The sequence below is a fragment of the Drosophila navojoa genome, chromosome 2 (genome assembly GCF_054131105.1).
Source record: "Drosophila navojoa isolate 15081-1374.11 chromosome 2, UAZ_NAV_1.0, whole genome shotgun sequence".
Lineage (NCBI taxonomy): Eukaryota > Metazoa > Arthropoda > Insecta > Diptera > Drosophilidae > Drosophila > Drosophila navojoa.
The window spans coordinates 28,700,448-28,723,359 of record NC_142890.1 but is presented as its reverse complement, the minus strand read 5'-3'; the positions used below and the strand labels follow the sequence as shown (position 1 = coordinate 28,723,359).

The following is a 22,912-nucleotide window of genomic DNA, read 5'->3' as shown; positions in this document are numbered from 1 at the left end:
GACACATAGATTTATACGACTACGTCTAAAGTTCAGCTGTACTTGCGGACGCGAACCAGCGAACTCGCCTGCTAATGTGCAACACGTGTGCGAGGGCTCAGAGACTTGCCGGCTGGCTAATTGAGCGAAACTAGACGAACAGCATTGAACAGGAATGTGTATGTATATGCATGAATATGTAAATGTGAATATGTACATAAATAACCAATTTCTATATACATATTCAATAACTGCAATCGTCTAGATATGTATGTGGCTGTGTGTGTGTGTGCAATGCATTGGGGAGACATTGCCTTATTTGAGCGTTAATTGGTTTTGCTGTTATGCCAGTCAAGTGTTAAAATTGCGAATCGCAACAAATTAATTAACAGGTATGTAATGTGCAGCAAATTGCAAACAATTCTGGCGCGTCAAGAGGAAAGCAAACAAGAAACATAAAAGTAACAATTTGGCATTCATATTAATGCTTGCCAAAGAAATGTATAAAACTATTTGCTTAATTAAAATGTATTCGATTAGATGAATAATCCCATTAGACGGCACTTACATTGCGTATAGCTTTGCCGCCAAATTCAAATCGTTGACGAATACATGCGAATGGCAACAGCAGTACAAACCCTGCTGCAGCGCTGCCAGACAGTCGAAACACTATTCAATTTGCAGCTGCGACTTGGCCGTTTACCAGCACTGCACAATGCCGAGTCAGCTGCTCACCATTTAGTCAGGCAATTTTACCGAAATTTTCGTAAATTCTTTTTAAATTCGTGCAATAGTCTTAGAATATTAATTTAAAATCGCATGTGCAATACTCACGCATACCCAACAATATGTGTTAAGCCGATAATCGTTTTATTTGAAAAGCAACGCGGCCTTTTTGCCAATAAAATGCCATCACTTTGTTTGTTGTTGTCCCCTTTTGTTGCCAAGGAAACGAAAAACGCAAACACAACAAGTTACGTCGCAGCACGGTCGATCGTGGGTATGTGTGTGTGTGAATATGTGTGTATGAGCTCCACACTTCCTTCCGGTCTGATTTTTATACCAAATGAAGGATATCGCGCAATGAAGCAGCGCTAACTTATATATATTTCTAATTTCCACAAAAATTCAACGAAAATAAAATGTACAAAAAAGTGCAAAAAATTTGATTTGAAAATGCAATCTAATGTCCAGGATACTGACAAGTGTGCAGGATGATATTACGCATTTGATATGGTGAGTACTAGAAAAATCCATTGGACTAATTTAAGTGACCGCCTCCGCTCCGCCCCCGCTCCACTTTCCATTCCACTGGACAAATGTCACAATTATGTGGAAATGAAAAAACTTTCGGAGAGTCAAAGATCAAACAGCATATAACTTTTTCCATTTTTCCAAGCATTACGAGGATTTGCAAATGAGTTTTCATTGAACGGGAAAATGAGAAAATTACGCTCCCACACTTTGAGCTCGAGTTTTCCGACTTTAAACTTTTGCAGCGCAAACCATTTTTGTAGGGCTTAATGTTTAGAGGCAATTAAGTCGAGTCCTGGCCACGGCCACCAGCAAACCAACCAACCAACCAACCAGACAGCCAGCCGAGCGGCCAACCAACCCCCAGAATGTACATATCCAGGTAACATTTTGTGGCAGGATATGTATGTGCTATGCGTGGCACAGCCACCCGCGTGCACCTTCGCATCCCAGTGGCGTGTGCGATACTCTTACGGCTGCCATGCCCGGTTGCACAGCCGACCGAGCGACCGCACCAGGTGTAGAACAAGTATCTCGCTGCACATTTCCGCTTTGCTGCCTCGCCGCGCTTGCCTGGACGAGGGCAGCGACGGGTACGGGTAGCGAGGGCGGGGTCAGCACATGCCAGGCGAACGTTCGCCTAATAACTGTCAGCGCATCTGATGATTTGATGGCTTTGCTGATGGCTGTCAATAACTCCCATAATTCTCATCATTCTCATTATTGGCGACATTCGACCCGAAGTGCTCTGAACTGGTATAATTGCAAACCGCAAGTATCGCTGCTCAGGTGAACAACTTGTCTTTTGCCATTTCAATTAATGCGCATATAACATATTTGATTAAACACCCATTGGAGCAGTGGGAAAATGCTGCAGAGCTCAACCACAGCTCGATTGCTGATTGCATTTCAATTTTCTCACTTGACCGCATTTTCAGCTCCCTTTGCTTTCAAATCACAATTAATTTGCTCAAGTTTCGAGTTAAGCAAACAAAAAGACGCTAGCCATTGGAGATTGAGCTGCTTTAGAGGCGAAATCATATCTTTAGAATGTATTAATTAATAAATGATAATGAAAAGAGGTTTGGAATGGAATTGCCATTTTAAGCAAATCCCTTTTTTTGTGTCAACTAAAACGTAGCTAGAATGGCATTATCCATTTGCTCAAATATTTGATATATATCGTAACAAAATAATTAAAGATTGTTAAGGGATAAAGGAGATTTCAGTTTCAATGCAGATTGTATTGGAATTGTGACTTTATTCCAAAATATTCTATAAAAAATCCTAATCGTAATATAAATATCCTATTTCCATTATATATTAACTGCTTATAACTAAATATTTCTAAAAGAATATTTCACCCTTCTCTCTTTTGATTTATCTATTCAACTTAATTTGATTGATTCTGGCTTTGCTCTTCATTTATTCATAAACATATTATCGCTTAAATCTGAATTTCGTTATCTTGTCATAACCTCTCATCTTAAGTTTTGATTCATGGCTTGGGGTGGAACCTTGACCTCCTTTGTAATTTCCACAGCCCAGTGAAATGGAAGTTGACGGTACAAAGGTTTTGTGAAAATGTATGTAACCGCCTCAGCTAATGCATTCATTCTTGCTTCCGATATACCCCTATTTTAAGTTCAGTTTATAGAATAGATATCAAATACATAAATTATCTAGTCAATGGTACGAATTCACAAAATGTAGTCCTAAAATAAGTTCCAGTTAAATCCAGTTTGTTTTTAGTATATATGAAATCTCAAGCTTTAAAAAAAATTAGTCCGTATTAAAAATATCTCTTATTCCCAAATAAATTGATTTCAAATTAAGAATTTGTGTAAATATTGTCTATCTATTTATGCATGGAACGTGTATTGTTAGGAATCTTACGTATTATAGGAACTCTCTCTTCAACTAAACAAAGACCGATTTTGTTGCTGTTCAATCATTCCACTTGCATTGAATTGCTTCAAGTGGCATCTGCTGAAGACCAAATATTTGTGTATGTTCTACCTACACACACACACACATCTATACATATATGCATACATATGCATTTAAGCTCGTCCTGTGCCGTGCACTCGCCGTGCAACCCGGTCGAAAACCCTTACAGAAATAAACAAATGTTTGTCTCTTTGGTAAAAGCGTCACGCTTACTGCGTCAGCAACTGCCGGCACAGCTGCCGACATGTGCCGGCTACATGGGATCTAGATGCAAATGCATTGCCGAGAGGGTGTTAGAGGCTTCGGGGCAGAAAGTGTCCTGCCACTGGCGCTGGGACGGCTGCTGCCAGTGCAACTGCAGTTCTCGTTTGGGCCAATGCCCAAAATGCATTTCCGTCTCGCTCGCGCAGCCGATTGAGTGCGTGCGCTAGACACCACCGGCAGCAATGGCAAACGGAGGAGTGTATTGACCAACTCTATTACCAATTAACTACCCCTACGCCCCGTCGGCGGCACTTGAGCACTCCAGCCAGCAGCGGCAGGCGGCAGGCGGCAGGTGGCAGGTGGTCAACAACAATAGCAGCCTGAACAAGTTTCGTGTTGTAGTTGCACATTCACGCTCGCACAGCAAGCACAGTGAGCGGCGCCAGCAATAGCAACAACATCAATAGAGGAGCAACATCATCGACCAGTGCCAGATCCCACGTATGGGTCCTCAATCGAACTGAGCCAAAGTGTTTTATGGTCTTGCAAGTAAGCGAAATGAACCAAACAGCAGCAAAAGCCAAACAATAACAACAGACCAAAGGGAACAACAAAAATCCCAAACTTATTTGATCAATAATTTGCCGTGGCGCGTCCTTAGTGATTCCTGTGAGTGTTAGTGTCTGTGTATGTGCATGTGCATGTGCGTGTGTGTGTGTGTGTGTATTTTCATGTTGCATTTTTCACACGTCAAATTTATGAAGTTGTCCGCGTGGTTTTACCATTTGATTTGTGAACTAATGCAAAGCACCTTGCACTTCCGCTGGGGGCGAAGCGTTAACCCTCTAACCAAAGCCGCCCCTGCACATTAAGCGACGCGCAATCGCCGCTGGCTTCGTTTATTGTTTATAAACAACAACGTGGACGGACGGCTTGAAGTTCGACTCTATGACGCATGCCGGGTCGTCGTGTTGCCCGAACTACATCTCATTTGCTTGACTACGCGCTCCCATAGCCAGTGCCTGTGCCAGTTCCAGTTAAAGTTCCAGTCTTTGCTCCAATCCCAACTGCCATCTGCTGTCTGGATGGATACTTTCTAGGGACTGGGCCGGGTTGGGTTGGTCGGTTGCCAGCGGGCTTTCGGCAAATATTATTTACATTGAACCGGTTGCCCAGTGAACAGTTGCGGGCCAAAGGGAAAGCATTAAGACATCCCGAAGAGTTTGATCCAGTGTGAGAAATTCATAAGTGCAGTTGGCGGAGGTTGTGCAGTGACAGAGATGGAATTGCTCAACTTTGAATTCAAATAGCAAATAGATTAAAGTATCTATATGAATAAGATTGCAGTGTTAAGCCAATGCATTTACTTTTGCAGTGAATCTGAATGAATGTGAACGAATCAGTGATTATTATTTGATTTGCAAAAGCCGAATAAAGTGTTTATACTGGAAATGGAAATAATATTAATAATATTAATATTAAATGAGAAAGTCAAAAGTTTAATTTCATTTCAGAAATCTCGTTTAATACTTGATAAGTAATAGAAAAGTCATTTGATGCGGAGCGGACTCCAAGTTGAATGTTTAGTTTTCAAACTGATTTTAATATTGATACTCAATCAAGTCAAATACAATTTAAAACGTTTTTAACTCTCTCACTCCCATAGTCATGTGAAATGTAATAACCTAGCTTAGCCCGTTGTGTATGCCATCATAATATGTACGTTTATTATAATATTGCGGAAGTTCGGTAGGTTGTATTCCCTCACTCTATATGGAATTTAATTTATTTTATTCTTATTTTATTAATATTATAAGTACCTGTACATCCATATTATATATAAGGTTTCTATACTTTATCAATGTTCTGCTGTTAGGATACTCCATTTTCTTATGGCGAAAGTTTCAAATAGGCTAGAGCTTCAGAATCTCTCACCAGTTAAGGATTGAAGCAAAACGCATTTTAGAGATGTCCTTTAGAGCCAATAACAAGAAAATATATAGAAGTTCAGAAGAAAGTATAAGATTCCCAGATTCTCTCCATGTGAGCATGTGAGTACTAAAAATGATTTCAGTGAAAAGCTTAAGAGCTATCGAAGCACTTTTTAATTAGTTCATGCCTCCCACATACACACACACACCTACTTCATATATGTGTACATTCAGATGTATGCTACTTAAATTATATTTAGCGCCTAAATGATGCCACGAAAAGAAAACCTGCTGGGAAAGAAAACAAAATGGCGTCGTACTAAAGTACAACAAAGGCTAAAGGAAAATTGCTGCTCCATGTGGGCTGCTGCTGCTGCTGCCGCAGAGAACAAAGCAAAGCAACGAGCAGCGAATCAAAGTATGAAGAAAATACCTGTGAAATGTTTAATTTCATAGCAACGCCCCATCGGAAGCAGTCAACCCCCAAAAAAGCGTGTAGGCTAGCAACAAAGACATCAAGTGGAAATATCACAAATACCAACAACAGCAACAACAACAACAAATCGAAATGCATGTAACACTCGTATATCATAAAGTAGGAGGCATTTCTATGGCTATCGCCTTGGGATGGAGGGGCAGATTGAATTTATAAATTTGGCGAATTTATTTTTAGTCTTTGCAGCCTTATAAATAATAAAATAAACTTTTACTTTCATTGCAGCTGCTAGGAACTTAAGCAACTAAATACATTTAAGCACCGCAATTGCCTTAAACCGATAGAGAGCAGGAGAGAGTCAGAGTGAGAGTAAGAGTGAGAGTGAGAGTGAGAGAGAACAACAACAAACTAGTCAACGAATTTCGCATCGAAAGTGCAACAATCTGGCCTTTGAACTTAATCAAGCGACTTGTAGGGCGCCGACACCTAAGCGTAACGTAGGGACATAAATTAGAGATTAGATTGTAGAGCAATTAGCAAATGAGATGAGCACACGCCTGGCCACCCAGCGTCAATTCATCATCACGACGAGCGCTGCCGTTGAGGGTGCCACAGTCGATGCCAGCCAAACAGATCCCAAGGAACACCACCACCACCAGCAGCAGCAGCAGCAGCAGCAACTTGTGGCCAAAACCACTGGCGATGTCCTAACAATTGAGCCAAGAACGCCCGTAACACCGACAGCTCATGCCGAGGAGTTCGAGTTCTGCACCGAGGATGGGGTGGTTGTGGCTGCCACACTGGAGGACGTCATGACACAGGTTGCCGTCAATTTCACATTGCATCTGCAATTTGGCAAGGCTTTCATTGATTCTGTCCTTGTTGCAGAATTGCCAGCTCCTGCAAAAGAAACTGAGTGACGGCATTGAGGATGACGCCACGACGGCCGCTGATCAGCTGGAGGTCATACGCGTTGTGCTGCCCATGGACACCAGCGACTCCAGCCAGGAGGCCCACCTGCATGCCCACGTCCACGCCGTGAACAGCGTCAGCAGCAGCGATGCCAACGCAACGGGCCCAACCAACAGCACGACGACCACCATCCACACTCTGCCTGGCCTCAGCACCATCAAGAGCGGCGTCGACCTGGCCCAACAAGTGGCCAACGGCCAGTTGACCGTGGTGCAGGCCACCGAGGACGACGAGGGCACGCCATTCATTACGGTGACCGGTGAGTTCCAGTCAAATTTTATTACATTTTTTTGTTTTTCATTCAACATAATACACAAGGGACTTTAAGAGGGATACAACTAAAATCATTTCAGATTTACATTGCAAAATTTTATATTCTAGAGCAACACATTTGTCATTTTAAGCAGCTCTTTGTTTATTTATTATTCATTCATTAAATTTTATATATATTTTTTTTATACCCTGAACCCATTGAAAATGGGAAATCAGGGTATAATGGTTTTGTTAAAAGTATGTAACAGGCAGAAGGAGGCGTGGCAGACCCCACAAAGTATATATATTCTTGATCAGGGCGACGAGCTGAGTTGATTTAGCCCTGTCCGTCTGTCTGTCCGTCCGTCCGTCCGTCCGTCCGTCCGTCCGTCCGTCCGTATGTTTGAACGCGTCGATTTCAGAAGATATAAGAGCTAGAGACTTCAACTTTTTTTAAAATGTCCGTATATATCACGCGCAGATCGAGTTTATCACTAAAAAACGATAACTCATTCCGATACTTTTTTATCGATAAAAAACCTTATCGAAGATCAGTTAAAAAATTATATCTCCTACATCTTTCAAGCTAGAGTCTCCAAATTTAAAATGTATATTAAGATATATTTTAGACAATTTCGGTTTATGTTAAAATTTACCCCCCACCCCTAAATCCATCCCCTCACCCTCATCTTTGTAAAAGTCGTATATCAAATACTAGAGACTTGTCCTTCGGCATACACATACATTTAAACATTATAACTATGTTTTGAAAGTTTCATCACGATCGTACGTCTAGAAATCAAATTATTCAACAAGTAAGTTCTCATAATATTGCCACACAGCAGCGCAACCCAAGCGCAATCGCCTGTATATGCGTGTGTGTGTGTGCGTGTGTTTGTTTGTATGTTTATGTGTGGGCGTGTATTTGTTTGTATGTGTGTGTGTGTGTGTGTACGTGTGTGTGTGTGCTAATTATAATTGAAATATCAGTTCCTTGTAGGGTTCAGGGGATCTCGTAGTCGAGCAGTCTCGACTAGAGCTTTCTTACTTGTTTTATTATATTTTTTATAGCTAGACTTTAAACTTTTCGATATGCTTTTCATCAATTTTTATTCATTATATATATAATGGTATATATCTTTAATACACAAATGTATATACGGATACAATAATATCAGTTTTAGTAATATATTTTGAAGTATTTAGTATGAAGTATGTATATTTATTTAGGTGGTCTCATTAGGGGCTTGCAAATGTTAATCGAGTACTATACATTGTCTAGTTGTGTTAATCCAAGTCTAGGGAAACACTTACTTTAATTGTTTCCAAAAATATAAGTAAATACCTACTTATAGTTTTTTAATAGCGCAAACGTCGATATTTTTTAAGTACGTAAGCATAACGAGCGTCAGTAAAAAGTTAAATCTAAAACGTGGCTAGCCTAAATAAAAATAATATAAATACCACATCCAATTAGGGTATATTTATTGACCCATAATACAATTAGAATGCGTGAACTCTTACTCAAAACATAATTTTAAATAAATAATAGTTTTAAAAAATATTATTAAAAATAAATCAAATAATAAACAAAGAGAAATAATAATATAATTAATAGAGAATTCAGCCATAAAAAGTTGAGTGAAAAGAGTGAAAAAAGAAAAGAAATAAGTAAAGGGACAGTAACAACAACACCCTGACCATAATCCATATATCATTATATTCTTGGAGTAAATATCTAGAAACCAATTCTGGGTACTTTAAAGCGTTCATATGCTCAAAACAGTCTAAGCCAAAGTAAAATCAACAAAGTAGAAAAGGAAATTCTCGAAATAATTGTATGATATATATTATTTTAACGATAATAAATATATCCTTAAATTTAGCTCAAAATTGGCTGTTGACTATACAAGCTATGGTCAAGATATTTGAGCATATCAGTATTGAAAATGTCATAATCACATTAAATCAAGCCAACGTATGTTGCGCATATTTGCAATAATCGATCAAATATCCTATTATTAATTTGATAAAGGGATATTTTGGTATTTCACTCTGGGCAATATTCGCCTATTGAAGCTTTTTGCAGCGAATGCAAAGGTAAATAAATAATAATGATAAATATCGCATTATGAAAGTTTTCGTGAAAAAATGTATGCAAAGAGGTTTTCAGTGTTTTATATTAATTAATGCAGTTGGTAAGGGCAAAAAACAAAAAAGCGCCAATCGCAAGGCTTACCGTGCAGGAGCGAAAAAACGCGTTGCAAGCGCTGGCGGCGGCCTTAACGCGTTCGCTCGCACTTGACGAGTCGCGGGAAATCAAAGGGAAACCAGCGAACAAACAACAAACGGCAAAAGTCGCGCCTTTGTAAACAAACATAATCACAGGATCAGCATGTCGTCCCCGAGGAGAGGGGCGGGGCAGGAGAGAGAGCACAGCAAAACAGTGAACCAGCTAAGTCCCTGTGCATTTTAAACGTTTGCCTGATATCACAATTAAAGCGACTTAATTTGAAAACTGAAACGCGCAGAGATGAGCGGGTAATAAGAGGCGAACAGATACTAGGGCAGACACACACCGGCAGGCGGATAGGAAGACGGATGGACGGATGGATTCACCCCGTTGCGGATGATGATGTCCTACCTGTGCAGGAGCAGTCCTAGCAACAGGACTCGCAGCACCAGTTGCGGCACGTGCAGCACAGATTGTAGCAAAAAGTGTGGCAAAGTGCAGCTGTGTGTATTACAAAGGGAGCGGATTGGCAGTGATACCCTATACACGGGCGCACAGAGACACGGGCGGACGGACACACGTACACACATAATTATTATATTCCACTTCAGCGCTACACAATGAATTAATCGAGATTACACTTGGTGAGCATTATCTATAGGGCAGGATCAGCGCCAGAGTAAGAGAGAGAGAGAGCGAGATACGGAGGGGGAAGCGAAGGTAAACTACTACAAACTAGAACTGTTTGTCCATGATACTTGATTTTATTAGCACAAATTACCACCACCAGTGGAACTGACAACAAACACGGCAAGTAATCACAACAAATTGAGGTGGGATGAAAATCGGAAGTGGAATGGGCGAACAGGAGGACAGCATGACAGAAGCGAGGGGAACCCTCACTCGTCAAAGCATTAATAGCCGCCCGCTGTGTATTAAGGCGAGCCCACTACTTATGCCCTCTAAATGGGAATACTCACTTTATCATCAATTCCAATTGTCAGCATATATCTATATAAATATGATATTGTAACACGTATATATCATTATTATAACTCGATTAAACTGTGGAGTATGTCGAGGAACTTTATATTTTTAGCTCAGCTAATTAATATGGGAAGAAGTATGCCAACTCGAACAATACACGATATAACAATGAATGATGTATAGCTATATGTATGTATCATATGTATGATGTATATCACAAAGTGATGTATTGATGATGTACAACTATTGATATACATGATGTATACATGCGTACATCTATCTATATACCACATGTGTATATTTTTCTATCAATCATAGTCTTCAAAAGTTCGATCTTGGCTTATTTCATTCAGAATGCACTCTGTAAATTGCTTACATATATAGAGTATACAGACTTCGACTTTGATTTGATGCACTCCATGCCATGCTTGACAAATTAAGGTGTACTTAGCTCTAGGCTTCAAAACACAATGCTGGAAGGCTGTATGAAAGGCGCCTGCCCCTGCCTGCCGCCCCCGCTCATCTCAGCTGTGCTTTATAATGAGAATGTTTCAATTGATTCGGTTTAGTGTGGTGCTCATCAAGCCGACGATGCAGAAAAGCTTCAAATTTAATAAAGGCAACAACTAATAAAAATGATATCTTGCAACATTCAGTCCTTACCAGCCGACCAACCACGTAGAGCAGCTAGGCCAAGTAGCTGGGCATGTGGCTAAACAGTGAGGGAAAATCAGCATATGCTGGGCTTCCTTTAATTGGGTAAACACTCAACATTTCCAGATCACAATCAATCGCAAGGCAAGAGTCTATCTGGAATCGCTGGCTATCTTGGAAGCCAGATCATTTATTTGAAGTGCTCCAGATTCAAAGTGTCTGAACCCTTGGCCTGGCAAGGTGCAGTTTGTTTACAAAAGGTTAATTGATGCTTTTCGACGTTGTTGTTGTTGCTGCTGTTGCTTTGACTGCAGTAGATGCACGGATAAGCTGGGAGCGTAAGCACACATCCCGCACTTGTCGGTTATCCAGGCAATTTACTTTCATTTGCAGGCAAAAAGAACTTTTTCGATATTGATAAAATCCAAACACAAAGCAACTCGACATTTTCGGTATGTTTGTTATCAACTTCTTCGACTTTGTTCGTTGGAGGCTGGACAAAAATGCCATTGATTAGTTAGTTTTCTTAGCTTAATATGAATCTAGATATTTTAAAATTTGTGCCTAATGGAAAGAATATTGTCAATTATTCAGTAAATCGCACATATTTCAATCGTATGAGCATAAAAAGAGTTGTTGTTTTTGCCATATTAGGTGGAATATATATTATAAAATATAAGTACATATATGTAAACATACATACAGCAACACAGCAAGTCAAGTTGGCTAAACTGCGACAATACAAATAATAACCTTTAATTTAATTGAACTACTAAGCTATATAATTATAGATTTTATAAAATATGTTTATATATGTGTATAATTAATTTTTTTAAACATCAAATGTTGTAGTCCAACCTATATAAATATAATTAGTTATAATATGATTTTATTACTTTTTGATAAGGATTTTAATCGATAACTGTAACATGGTCATAGTTATCGATTTTAAGTTTAACTAATTCGATGTGCATGTGTTGTACTCGGACTAACAGAATTTTACCAAGTATATAGTTCTTATAGTGTCTGAGATCGTCGTGTTCAAAGAGATATACAGGGAATAAATCGAGTATATATATATATATATATATATATATATATATATATATATATATATATATATAAAGTGGACCCTCGGTTAAAGAACACAATTCGTTCCAGCAACTGTATAATTTTAAATGTAGTTGCACTATGTTTTCTTGTTGTTTTTATGGCTTGACCCTATATACACATATTTACAAAAGAAAACAATATTTACCTGATTTCCCATTTTCAACAGGTTCAGAGTATCGCAACAATAAGAAAAAACACTGCAACTTCTTTTGTCAAGCTAAAAGCTTTATTATTATTATATGCTTTATTATTATAGTATATGCTACAAATGTGAATTTGTCTATAGGACCTGTAGAAATACATACTAAGATAAATTTCCGATAGTTCCCCTCACTCGCTACCCTCCATGTGAACATTGCTTGAAAACTTTTCTCAACTTTATTTAAAGTTGAATGCTCAAAATTGATGCGTGCCCAAACCACAAAGTCATTTCGTGTGTGCCAAGCTCAAGAATGTTTAATAAGCTTGCCAGACTTAAAGCCGAAAACGGCAGCAAATCATCTTAGCGCTCACACATAGAGCTTTCAGTGTGTGTGTGTGTGTGTGGACACCATGAAGGGTCTGTAATGGCTGACGGAGCCACAGAGACACAGGCCAATGTAATGGACACCCACAATGCGGACGACTGGACGCATGTGCATTTCAGGCAGCAGCAATATTAATATCTGAAATATTTTTCAATTCGGGAAAAACTGTATGAATGAAGCGTTGCGGATACGAAAATTGATGAGTAAAATTCCGCGTGTGCACGCGTGTGCGGTGGCAAAGTGGCAGGCATATGTGTCATCTACGGCAGCCCAGCAGCCTAGCAGCCTAGCAGCCTAGCAGACCACCCACTGCCCCAACCAGGGATAAGGAAAACGCGTGCCGGCAGCAACCGTTTTGGTTGGCCAGCAGCATCCGCTGGGGGTTGCTGAGAAAGTGTGCAGCTCTGAGAGTGTCTGTGTGTGTGAGTAAGTGTGTGTGTGTGTGCAAATGAGAGAGTGAGAGAAAGAGAGTGGAAAAAGACAGATAGAGAGAGCGACAATGAGAGTGAGAGTGTGAGAGAGAGAGCGAGTGGTTGATGTCCTAGCAACCACCAGGCTGTGCGGCTGCTATAGGGTGGTGGGCGTACGGTGGCAGCAGAGCGTCTGAATGATTGGCTGCGTTGCCTTGACGCCGACTGCCAGTCAGCATCTGGCATCTCGCTCGCACCAGGCACATCTTCGGGCTGCTGCCGACACTTGTTCAGATCCCAGAAAATACGACTTTGAGCCCGGAATTAGCTGGCGCCGCTTGAAAAATAAAGCGCTGCTTCGGCCATCTCCAGCTCCAATCCCGATGATGACTGGGGGTTTGGGTTGGATTATTTGCTACGCGACTACGGCGAGGATATGCTGCTCTGCAGGTTGCCAACCGCCCACAGGATGGTTGGGCGCAAATCATAACAGGCAGCACAGCACCCATCCGCCCACATTGCCTACAACAACAACAACAGCAACAACAACTACAACATCAGCAGCATCAGCAGCAACAGCAATACCCCTGCCAATGCCACCACCAGGAGCACCGCCGCCACCACCGCCGCTGTAATTTAATTCGTTGCTGCGCCGCCGCCGTCATCGCCATCGCCATCGCATCATTATTTTTCGGAGGCATATTGCTAGGATAACATTTGATTTCGAGTTCAGTTGTAATTCTACCGTGCATACGTTCTGGTTGCTCTTGCTCCGTTGCTACGTCACAGCGTTGCCACGTCCTGCTACCGCCATTACATCGCCAGGGGCCACCCACCGCGACCATTGTTAATAGCAGCAGCCACAGCAGCAGCAACAGCAACAGCAACAGCGGCAGCAGCAGCAGCGGCAAAGTTGTGCGGGAATCTTCCGAATTTCACTTTCAGTTTTCGTTGTCTCTGTGAAACAGTTGCCCAAAGCAACCGGTCGACAGCATCTCGGCTTACAGTCAGCGGTCTGCTTGCGCTTCCGGACATGTGACTGCTGCTGCAGCAGCTGATTCAGGCTCCCTGACCACACGTCCCACGTTCGGCACCACAGTTTACTCATTTGCGAGCTGCCCACTCGAATTAAAACTAAACGAATGCATTCGCGATTCGGCTTCGAGTGCCAGACGCGTCACCAACAGCAGCAGCAACACCTGCACCATCAGCACCAACACCAACACCAGCATCAGCAGCAGCAGCAGCAGCAACAGCAACAACACCAGCAGCAGCAACAGCAGCAACTCCACCATCAGCATCATCTTCTGCCCGAATTGGATATCACGACACCGCCGCCGATCAGCGCCGCCGCCTACACGAATCTACTGGAAAAGTGTCGCTGCAAACTGCAGTCCCAGTCCCAGTCCCAGTCCCAGCACCACCACAACCACAGCCAATATCAGCAGCAACAGCAGCAGCAGACGCTAGCGCAACATCACCACCAGTTGCTGCCGCAGCACCAGCAACAGTTGCCAGTGGCGGCGCCGCTGCCAGCCGCCCAGCTGCAGCTGCAACTGCACCACCACCACCATCATCACCACCACCAGACGTTCGTGGCCACCGCCAGCGCCGTTAACTACAGCAGCTGCACGGCATTAGGTGCCGCCGCCGCCGCCGCTGCCGCCTCCTCCTCCGCGACCTCCAGCCCGTCAGCAGCATCTACTGCCATGTACCACCACCACCATCATCGACGCCACAACAACTTGTCCTATTGCGGTGGTAAATATTTTGCATGGCCAACACTTGCCGCCCGAATCCTATCAATGGCTTTTAATTGACGTCCTCATCGGTCTGTGTGCATGTGTGTATGTGTATGTGTGTGTGTGTGCGGTTGTATCTCTGTGTGCGTTTGTGTGCCAAGGAGCTCGGGCCATCGCACAAAGGTGTCAAGTGTCTTGCTCATGCATCATTGTCCATGCTGGCAACTTTCAAGTAAATGAAAAGCTGCATCTGCTGTCAGACATGTTCGAACTGTGAGCAATGCAAACATTCAGTGGGCGAAGACAAACTATCCACAGTCCCACAGTTCCTGAACTGTGAATGTGTGCTTTGAAATGTGAGGTCAAATGTTAATTGTGCCAACTCTAAATGTTATCAATGGAGTTCGCCGATCAAGCTCCATTTAAGAGTTGAGAGAATTCAGACAGACGCACAAAGCCACAATTGATCAGATTTGTTAAACAATTAAACGTTAGTTGAAGCTGTGCAATTCAAGTCAAGAATACTAAATCCGCTTAGCCAACTTAAACAAGTGTGAAATCAATAGTCGGATATACCAAGAATAGGAAAAATAATTTTTAACGATGAAAAATGTATTGTGTTCCCAGGCATATTTAAAAATTAAATTCTTTTATTTACCGGAAAAAGACCTTTCAGCGTCTGATCGGTTACTCACATCAGCTCCACTTAGCGTCAGCTTGATTTCTAAGTGCTAACTCGATATCCAAAGTAGCTGCTGACAATCCAAACACATTTCAATGACAATTGCGATTCCTTGAATAAAAAACGAATGCCCGCATTTTAATGTGTACACTTGAGTAAAGAAATTGCGATTTGTGTTACTTGACGCATTCTGGCGCCCATTTTCAATCGATGATGTACATATTCTATAGTATATGTTAAAGTGATGATGAATTGCAACACTCTACATCCAAAATTGTATTACTAATCAATATAAATTTTTTAAGTGTAACCTGAATACCAAAAAAGATAAAAACACAAATTCACTGTGTAGGTTCCCTTAATAAATACCCTGATTTTGTATGATGCGAATTTTGGATATCTTCAAAATAATACAAAATGTTTTTTACAAATACATCTGGGAATAATGATGACCGTAAGACTCCGTTTAAAATTAAAAATTCAAGTCAATGAAAGATTAATTTCAAATAGTAAAGCTCATCGCAAGTTTGAGCAGACTACGCTCTAAACTGAGCAGGTGTTAATTCAGGTATTTACCAGTTTATAACTGAATTTGGGATTAATATACCTTTTATTGAAAAAGTACCAACGCTTGAAATCTATATTCAAAGATTGGAATTTTCAATGCCTTGTTAAATATAGTCATTTATAAACGGTTAAAAATAAGATGCTAAATAAAGTAAGCATCCGAAATCGATTGAAATTATCCATAAAAAATAAGCATTTGTGGACTATGCGTTGCTGGTCCCGGCGGCGTTTTCCTTTACTCTCTTAAGTCTTGGGATCCATCGTATTTTTCGGGTTATTTGCACCGGAAGTAAATCTTTATTTTAATGAAAGTACACGTTAATACTATAACACGTCCATCAAGTGTCTTGTCCTTAATGCTCAAATCATTTGCAATCATATCATTTTCAGTTTCCGGACAAGAACAAAATTATCAAGTGCAATATGTGGACTCGGAGCTGTACCACAGCAACTCCAGCCAGACCCAAATGTAAGTTCATCCTCCTAATTCCACCGCTCGATCCGCAAGTGTAACGTTTCGCCTGCACACAGGACATATCCGTTCTGCCCGGTGGGCGACTACCAGAGCAATGGCCAGACGTATTACTCCACCACGGCGGCGACGGGCAATTATACGACCACGTCGGCGGGCAGCTCTGGCAATGCACACTCGACGACGCTGCCGTACCTGGTGCCCGTGGACGATAGCCTCCTGTTGAATGGGTCCTCGCAGTCGCACAGCCGGGACTCGCCGCACAGCCTGTCGGTGAGTGAAGTGAAAATGAAAATGAAATTGAAAAATCCAAAACCCAAAACCCAAAACAATCGAGCCACTGTATGACATTGACTAACGGTTGCAGCATGAGGTTGCCTACATACAGGAGGCGCAGAGCACGCCCCAGACGCCCACCTCGACAACAACCACAAACTCGGCCAGCGGCGGCAGCATCGGCAACGGGGCCGATGGGGCGTCGCCTGACAGTGACCAGAGTGCGATGGGCACCAGCAATAAAATTGCCTCGGCAACGGTGAGTACGGGTCCGTTTTTGCTCCGCCTGTCGCCAACAGCAACAGGAGCAGCAGCAGCAGCAGGGGGAGCAGGAGCAGGAGGGGCAGCAGCAATAGCAGCGTTGCTAACATCTCTCTCGCACAATTGCAGATTAAGTGGCTGTCGCGCAACTACGAGACGGCCGACGGAGTCAGTCTGCCACGGTCCACGCTGTACAACCACTACATGCAGCACTGCAACGAGCAGAAGCTGGAGCCAGTGAATGCAGCCAGCTTCGGCAAGCTAATACGCTCCGTGTTCTCCGGCCTGCGCACACGTCGCCTGGGCACTCGCGGCAACTCCAAGTACCACTATTATGGTATTCGCATCAAGCCCGGCTCGCTGCTAATCCATCAATCCATGGAGGACAAATCTATGCAGGGATACGGCGCATCGCCGGGCCACGGCAACGGCAACGGCAACGGCAATGGAGCCATCGCCAGTGTCAGCAGCAGCAATGCCAACCAGCTGGGCAGCTCCAATGGCAGCAATGGCATGTCCACATCTTCGGGTCAGCGCACAGCCGGGGCCAAGAAGCACAATTTCAAGCCGGAAACCTACGAGGCTTGCATACAGGTATGCTCTACCGGAACTTTCCATTTCAACGGATTATTCATTTCGGATGCTTACTTCTGTATTCCAGTATATTGGCGACGGTGCCGGCGCCATGCCCGTATTTCCGCCCATCGAACTGAGCCACAGCTTTCACAGCGAACTCACCCTGGACGATGTGGACACGTTCCGTGCGCTGTACCGTGAGCACTGCGAATCGTTTTTGGATGCTGTACTCAATCTCGAGTTTGGCACTGTCGAATTTTTGCTACGCGATTTCTGGCGCACCTCGGACAACAACAATCTGGACGAGTGCGAGGAGGAGAAGTACTTGAGCAAGACGAAGCTGTATCTGTTGTGCCACTGCGCAGAAGTGCAAAAGTTTGTGCGCGAGGTGAGTACAATGGATGCCGAGAATGTCGAATGTTTGTGCTATGGCAACACGGGAGCTAATATAAATCAGAGAGATAATGGAAACAGAATGTAACATAGAAAGGATCTCTAATATAAGCCCACTATTATATATATATTGGAGAGCATCATTTGAAAATGGTTTCGATAGGACTAAAGAATATTAGTACAAAGTCTAAAGTATTTCCAATTATCATAGACTGATATAGTATCTAGGTCCTAGGGCAGGTCAGGTAAATTATATACATTTTTTATTAGCAGGGATAAATGATCTAAATTGTATCATCAGTAGGGGGTCGAGAGTAGCATATACTATAATTATATTTACGCGATCTAAATTGTGCTATCACTGGAGGTGTATCGTATGCTGAGGTACAGGCCAAGATATAAATTTAACAAATAAAGTAGATATAAAGGATATAAAGAACACTTTCTGAGCTAAAAATTATTTATAAGTATACCATATTTGATCTAAAGCATCCTTGTGATAAGAACTTCCATAAAAGAACTTTTGTTATGTCAAACTAAAATTGAATTCCCTCTTCAACCAGGTGGACTATCAATTCTATCAAAACACGGTGGACGTTATAATACCGGATGTTTTGCGCTCGATACCCAACGCGCTGACTCAGGCCATTCGCAACTTCGCCAAGAACCTGGAGTTGTGGCTGTGTGAGAGCATGATAGGCGTGCCGGAACAGTTGTCCCAGATCAAGACTAGCGCCGTTTCTGCATTTTGCCAGACGCTGCGTCGCTACACATCGCTGAATCACCTGGCACAGGCGGCACGCGCCGTTCTCCAGAATGGTGCGCAGATATCCCAAATGCTCAACGATCTGAATCGCGTGGACTTTCACAATGTGCAGGTATGTTGGCTAACTTGAACCTTACGGCTAAATGAGAGGGAAACTAATTTGATTCTATTGCAGGAGCAAGCCGCCTGGGTGAGTCAGTGTGCTCCGGCTGTGGTGCAACGTCTGGAGAGCGACTTCAAGGCAGCCCTGCAGCAGCAGAGCTCACTGGAGCAGTGGGCCAGTTGGCTGCAGCTGGTCGTCGAGTCCGCGATGGAGGAGTACACAGGGAAGCCGAGTTACGCACGTGCCGCCCGCCAGTTTCTGCTCAAGTGGAGCTTTTACAGCTCCATGATCATACGGGACTTGACGCTGCGGTCCGCGTCGAGCTTCGGCAGCTTTCACCTGATTCGACTGCTGTTCGACGAGTACATGTTCTACCTGGTGGAGCACAAGATCGCCGAGGCGCAGCAGAAGACAGCCATTGCGGTTATTTGTGAGCGCATGGTAAGCCCCTAGGTGCCCAGGCACCCACTAACGCGAGTGCCATCTATTAACTGTCCACCTTTGATCAGAAGAAGGAAATGGACTTTGAGTTCGAGTGCCAGTTCGCCTACATAACTAGCGACGGGGAGCAGCAGACAGCGGCCAGCTCGGTCAGCGGTCCGGCAGTGGTGGCAGCAGCAGCAGCCGCAGCCGCTGGAGGAGCCCCAAGTGCGGGCAACGAGGCCAAGCGCCTGAAGCAGGAATGAGAAATGAGTCCTGCTCGCCCGAATCGACAGAGTATTTGTATTTGTAGAATTTGTGTTAACCTAAATTATTCGGCTATACCCATTCGATGTGCACGACTCCCAAAGCAAAGTTCACTTCACCTGTGCATTTAATAGTCAACGGGATGTTTCTGTGTATGTATGTATTCGTGTATTGTTAGGTTGTAACTTAAGTTCTGCTCAGCTGTTAACGTAATCAGTTAAAGTATACATGTGTGTATATCTGTATGTACATATATGTACAGTCAGACATATGTATAGGCAAATGCATAAATAATGAAGATGAATTGCCCCCGCATTCAAGTGAAGAACCGTCCAAGCAGCAAGCTAGTCATGCCCCTGCAGCGTTGACCTTGTCTGATGATCTGTTTATGTAATCGCACGAGATGCATTTTAGTTTAGTAAGTACATGTGCATTAGTATTTGTGAACGTAGCGTCTAACTGAACTACTACTATACTATACTTGTGTTAGCTCTTAAGGAAAGGCGTATTGTCACAACAGTTTTGTCTGGTTTCAATGATCAATTGTACAGCATAGCGCTCGGCGCGTACATGCAAAAAGCACATACACTCACACATACACATTTATATATATTTATGTATACAGACGTAGGTACGCACAGGTAAAGATCCACCAAATGCACCAATTGAAAACTGTATAGACTAGTTAAGGAAAAGTTTAACTCATGCTGAAACGGCTTGCTCAATGCTAGAAGTAAAACCTATTTTAATCTATGTGAACAACAGGCCTTAAATGTGCAAATATCAACACACTCAACTTTGAAAAAAAAGGAATAACTAATTTGAAGAGACCGAAACACTGAAACATTTTACGATATACCTATGTGCGTGCATATGTGTGTGTGTCCGAATACCAGCACATATTTATTCAGATACAAATATAAATAGTTATTTATACATATACATACACATATTGAAAGTGCAACTGAGGATTTGTATTGTAATTCCTGAAGCATATACAAACAGACAAGAACGTATATATATATATATATGATATAAATTGATATATTTTAACAGAGGCACCCAACAAAGTATTTTATGCCATTTTAGGTATTTATTGTAGCAACAAAACCTTTTGTAAGCCATTCAACTAGATTAGTTCAATATAAGTGAAATGCAAAGAAACTCTAGTCTTAAACTGAAAGAATTGAAAGAGATCACAAAAAAAGAAAGAATCAATATTTTATGTTACTCTCGGCAAGATCCGAGTTGTACCCCATATGGAAAATCATAAACAACCCATGCAGCCTAAAGCATATAATACTCTCGGTACATAAGGCTCGAGAGCCATAAATTCGTGTATATTCATATTATTCCTTTTGTGCTAACGCCCTCTAAATTTTAAAATCTATATGTTTCCCAATATTGTGTTGTGTGACCTATCTTTAAGGATTGACATTTAAGATATCCCTGCACAATGCGAAGCTCAAAGTCCTTCAGTTTACCCACAAGCTGTAACTCGGTCCGATTTGGCTTGGCTCAGATTTTATAGAAACCAAATATCGGACCACAAACCATTTCGATTGCTCAAGTAAAGCAATATTTATAATAACGAAATATTATATTACGAAATTCATTGCTCAATTTGCAAATACTAAGCTGAACTCTTGAGCTTTATTGGTTGTAAAACAGGAAACAAAATATAACGATAATAATTGGAATATCAATTCAAATCGAATCTACCTATTTATAAATGTGAAAATAAAGATGTCTAAAAAACAACGAAAAAAAAGCGACTGACTTTGTGTTTATTTGGGAGCAGATTATTTAACGTTTGTTATTTTTATTTAAAACAATATTTCCCGGCAATATCATCACTGAAGATACCAAATCTCAGTCTACACAAAGACATAAGTACATATGGAGTAACACACAGCAAAACAGACATTACACAAAACGAATACGCGTATACTCTTTTCGCTTTGTAGGGTATAGAATGCATGTAAACATCTTAGGCGGTCTGAATAAGGGATATAAAAGAGAAAGAATTCAAACTACATCAGATATAAGCTTTTGACTTACTTATCTAATAGATATAATAATGAATATCAAAATATTAATATGGATAATATCTACATATGGGACAATCGAGAACAGCCATATATGATAGACTGAGAAACATAAGTGAGCTACTTTTTTTTTAAATTTAAATTTTATTTTAAATTGTATATTATCTATTATCACGATTTGCTAAGGCGTATAAATGCCCTCTCCACACGTTGGCCGTAAGTTCCTTAATTCCTTCCGCAGTCCACTGGAAGGCTTGTCGAAATAACCGTCATTACGTTGCTCGTGTTCAATCATATATATATAACTCTCTATATTTTTCTTATATATAAATACATCAAAATTCATGCTGATTACAAAAACATGTCGAATACAATTTTATAAAGATAAGTACCATATACCTTTAGTTGCCTATATTCGAATTTCTGAAAAGAATAACAGTAACAACTACATTACAATTATTTTGTTTCTTTTTCTTTTTTTTTTTGGTTTCAATTGTGTTGTACATATTGATTTTCTAACAACTCTATACAAAAATTGTTTATTTTTCTTAAAGTGATTTGATATTTATATATATATATATATTACATATAATATTTATAACTCTAATACAAAATATCTTAGGTCCTAATAAATCATGAATAATACAACAAAAATGTATGCATGAATATTGTATCTGTATGTGTGAATTGGCTTGAAAAAGGAAAGTATGTTTAAATGGAATCGACCGCATTGACTGGTGCTGCTGACTGTTTGATAATCGTTGTTATCGTTTAGTTAATTGACAATTGTATTTGATCTTATTTCAGGTAGCTTAAAAACTGTTTGTACTTTGTATTTTAAATCTGAGGTCCTGAGTCCTGAATATTCGGCAGTTGATTTGCTCTCAAGTGATTTCAAGTCTTTTCGATTGGAGAATTTTGACAATTCGTTTGGAATTCTTACAATGTTGTGCGGTTGTTTTGGTTGCATATCATTATATTATAATTAACATACATTTTATTTACATCTAAAATAGTATACATTGCTTTCATAAGAAAATTATTTACATACACATACATGGGCAATATGATGATATATTTTTAAAATTTAATTGACTCTACATTTGTGTATAATTAGAGAATTCAAATTCTAATAACCTTGTATAGTATATAGTATATAACATTTATATTTGGCAGCTTGTTCTACCAACGTCTGTCACACGAATACTGGACCGGCAAGTTTTGGATGGTTGTTTTCAACATTACCTACACAAATGTTTATATGGAAAATTCGCTGAAAAATGCTTATAAATGCCATTTTTATGTACAGTTAACAATTGTGGAAATACCTATAAGCGATATTTCGTTGTCTGAAGTTTAGATTAGTCGTACTTAAATATAAATTCTATTCGTTATTTTTGCCCGTTTCTCTACAATTTTTTTAAACTGCTTTTGTAG

The 22,912-nt window shown here is 41.1% G+C and overlaps 1 protein-coding gene across 6 annotated transcripts; it reads left to right on the top strand.

The window, feature by feature from the left end:
• The first annotated feature begins 671 nt into the window (after positions 1 to 671).
• On the top strand, positions 672 to 21,198 carry Rfx (regulatory transcription factor Rfx). Of its 6 annotated transcripts, none has more exons than XM_089258044.1 (11): positions 672 to 1,215; positions 6,040 to 6,575; positions 6,652 to 6,985; positions 16,284 to 16,362; positions 16,425 to 16,638; positions 16,733 to 16,900; positions 17,032 to 17,496; positions 17,564 to 17,866; positions 18,435 to 18,749; positions 18,813 to 19,181; positions 19,250 to 21,198. In XM_089258044.1, exons 2-11 carry the CDS (start codon positions 6,300 to 6,302, stop codon positions 19,424 to 19,426), a joined length of 2,700 nt encoding a protein of 899 aa, XP_089114170.1. In that variant the 5' UTR covers positions 672 to 1,215; positions 6,040 to 6,299; the 3' UTR covers positions 19,427 to 21,198. The 6 variants fall into 6 exon arrangements, with proteins under 6 accessions (XP_089114170.1, XP_089114167.1, XP_089114158.1 ...); XM_089258041.1 differs by having other exon boundaries at positions 6,643 to 6,985; positions 19,253 to 21,198; XM_089258032.1 differs by having other exon boundaries at positions 6,643 to 6,985.
• Positions 21,199 to 22,912: the final 1,714 nt, after the last annotated feature.

Bases quoted from the DNA above. Each gene is read 5' to 3' on its own strand.
- Rfx (XM_089258032.1), top strand. From the start codon at position 6,300: ATGAGCACACGCCTGGCCACCCAGCGTCAATTCATCATCACGACGAGC. The intron at 6,576-6,642 runs GTTGCCGTCAAT...TCCTTGTTGCAG, and splicing joins TGGAGGACGTCATGACACAG to AATTGCCAGCTCCTGCAAAA. The intron at 6,986-16,283 runs GTGAGTTCCAGT...TATCATTTTCAG, and splicing joins GCCATTCATTACGGTGACCG to TTTCCGGACAAGAACAAAAT.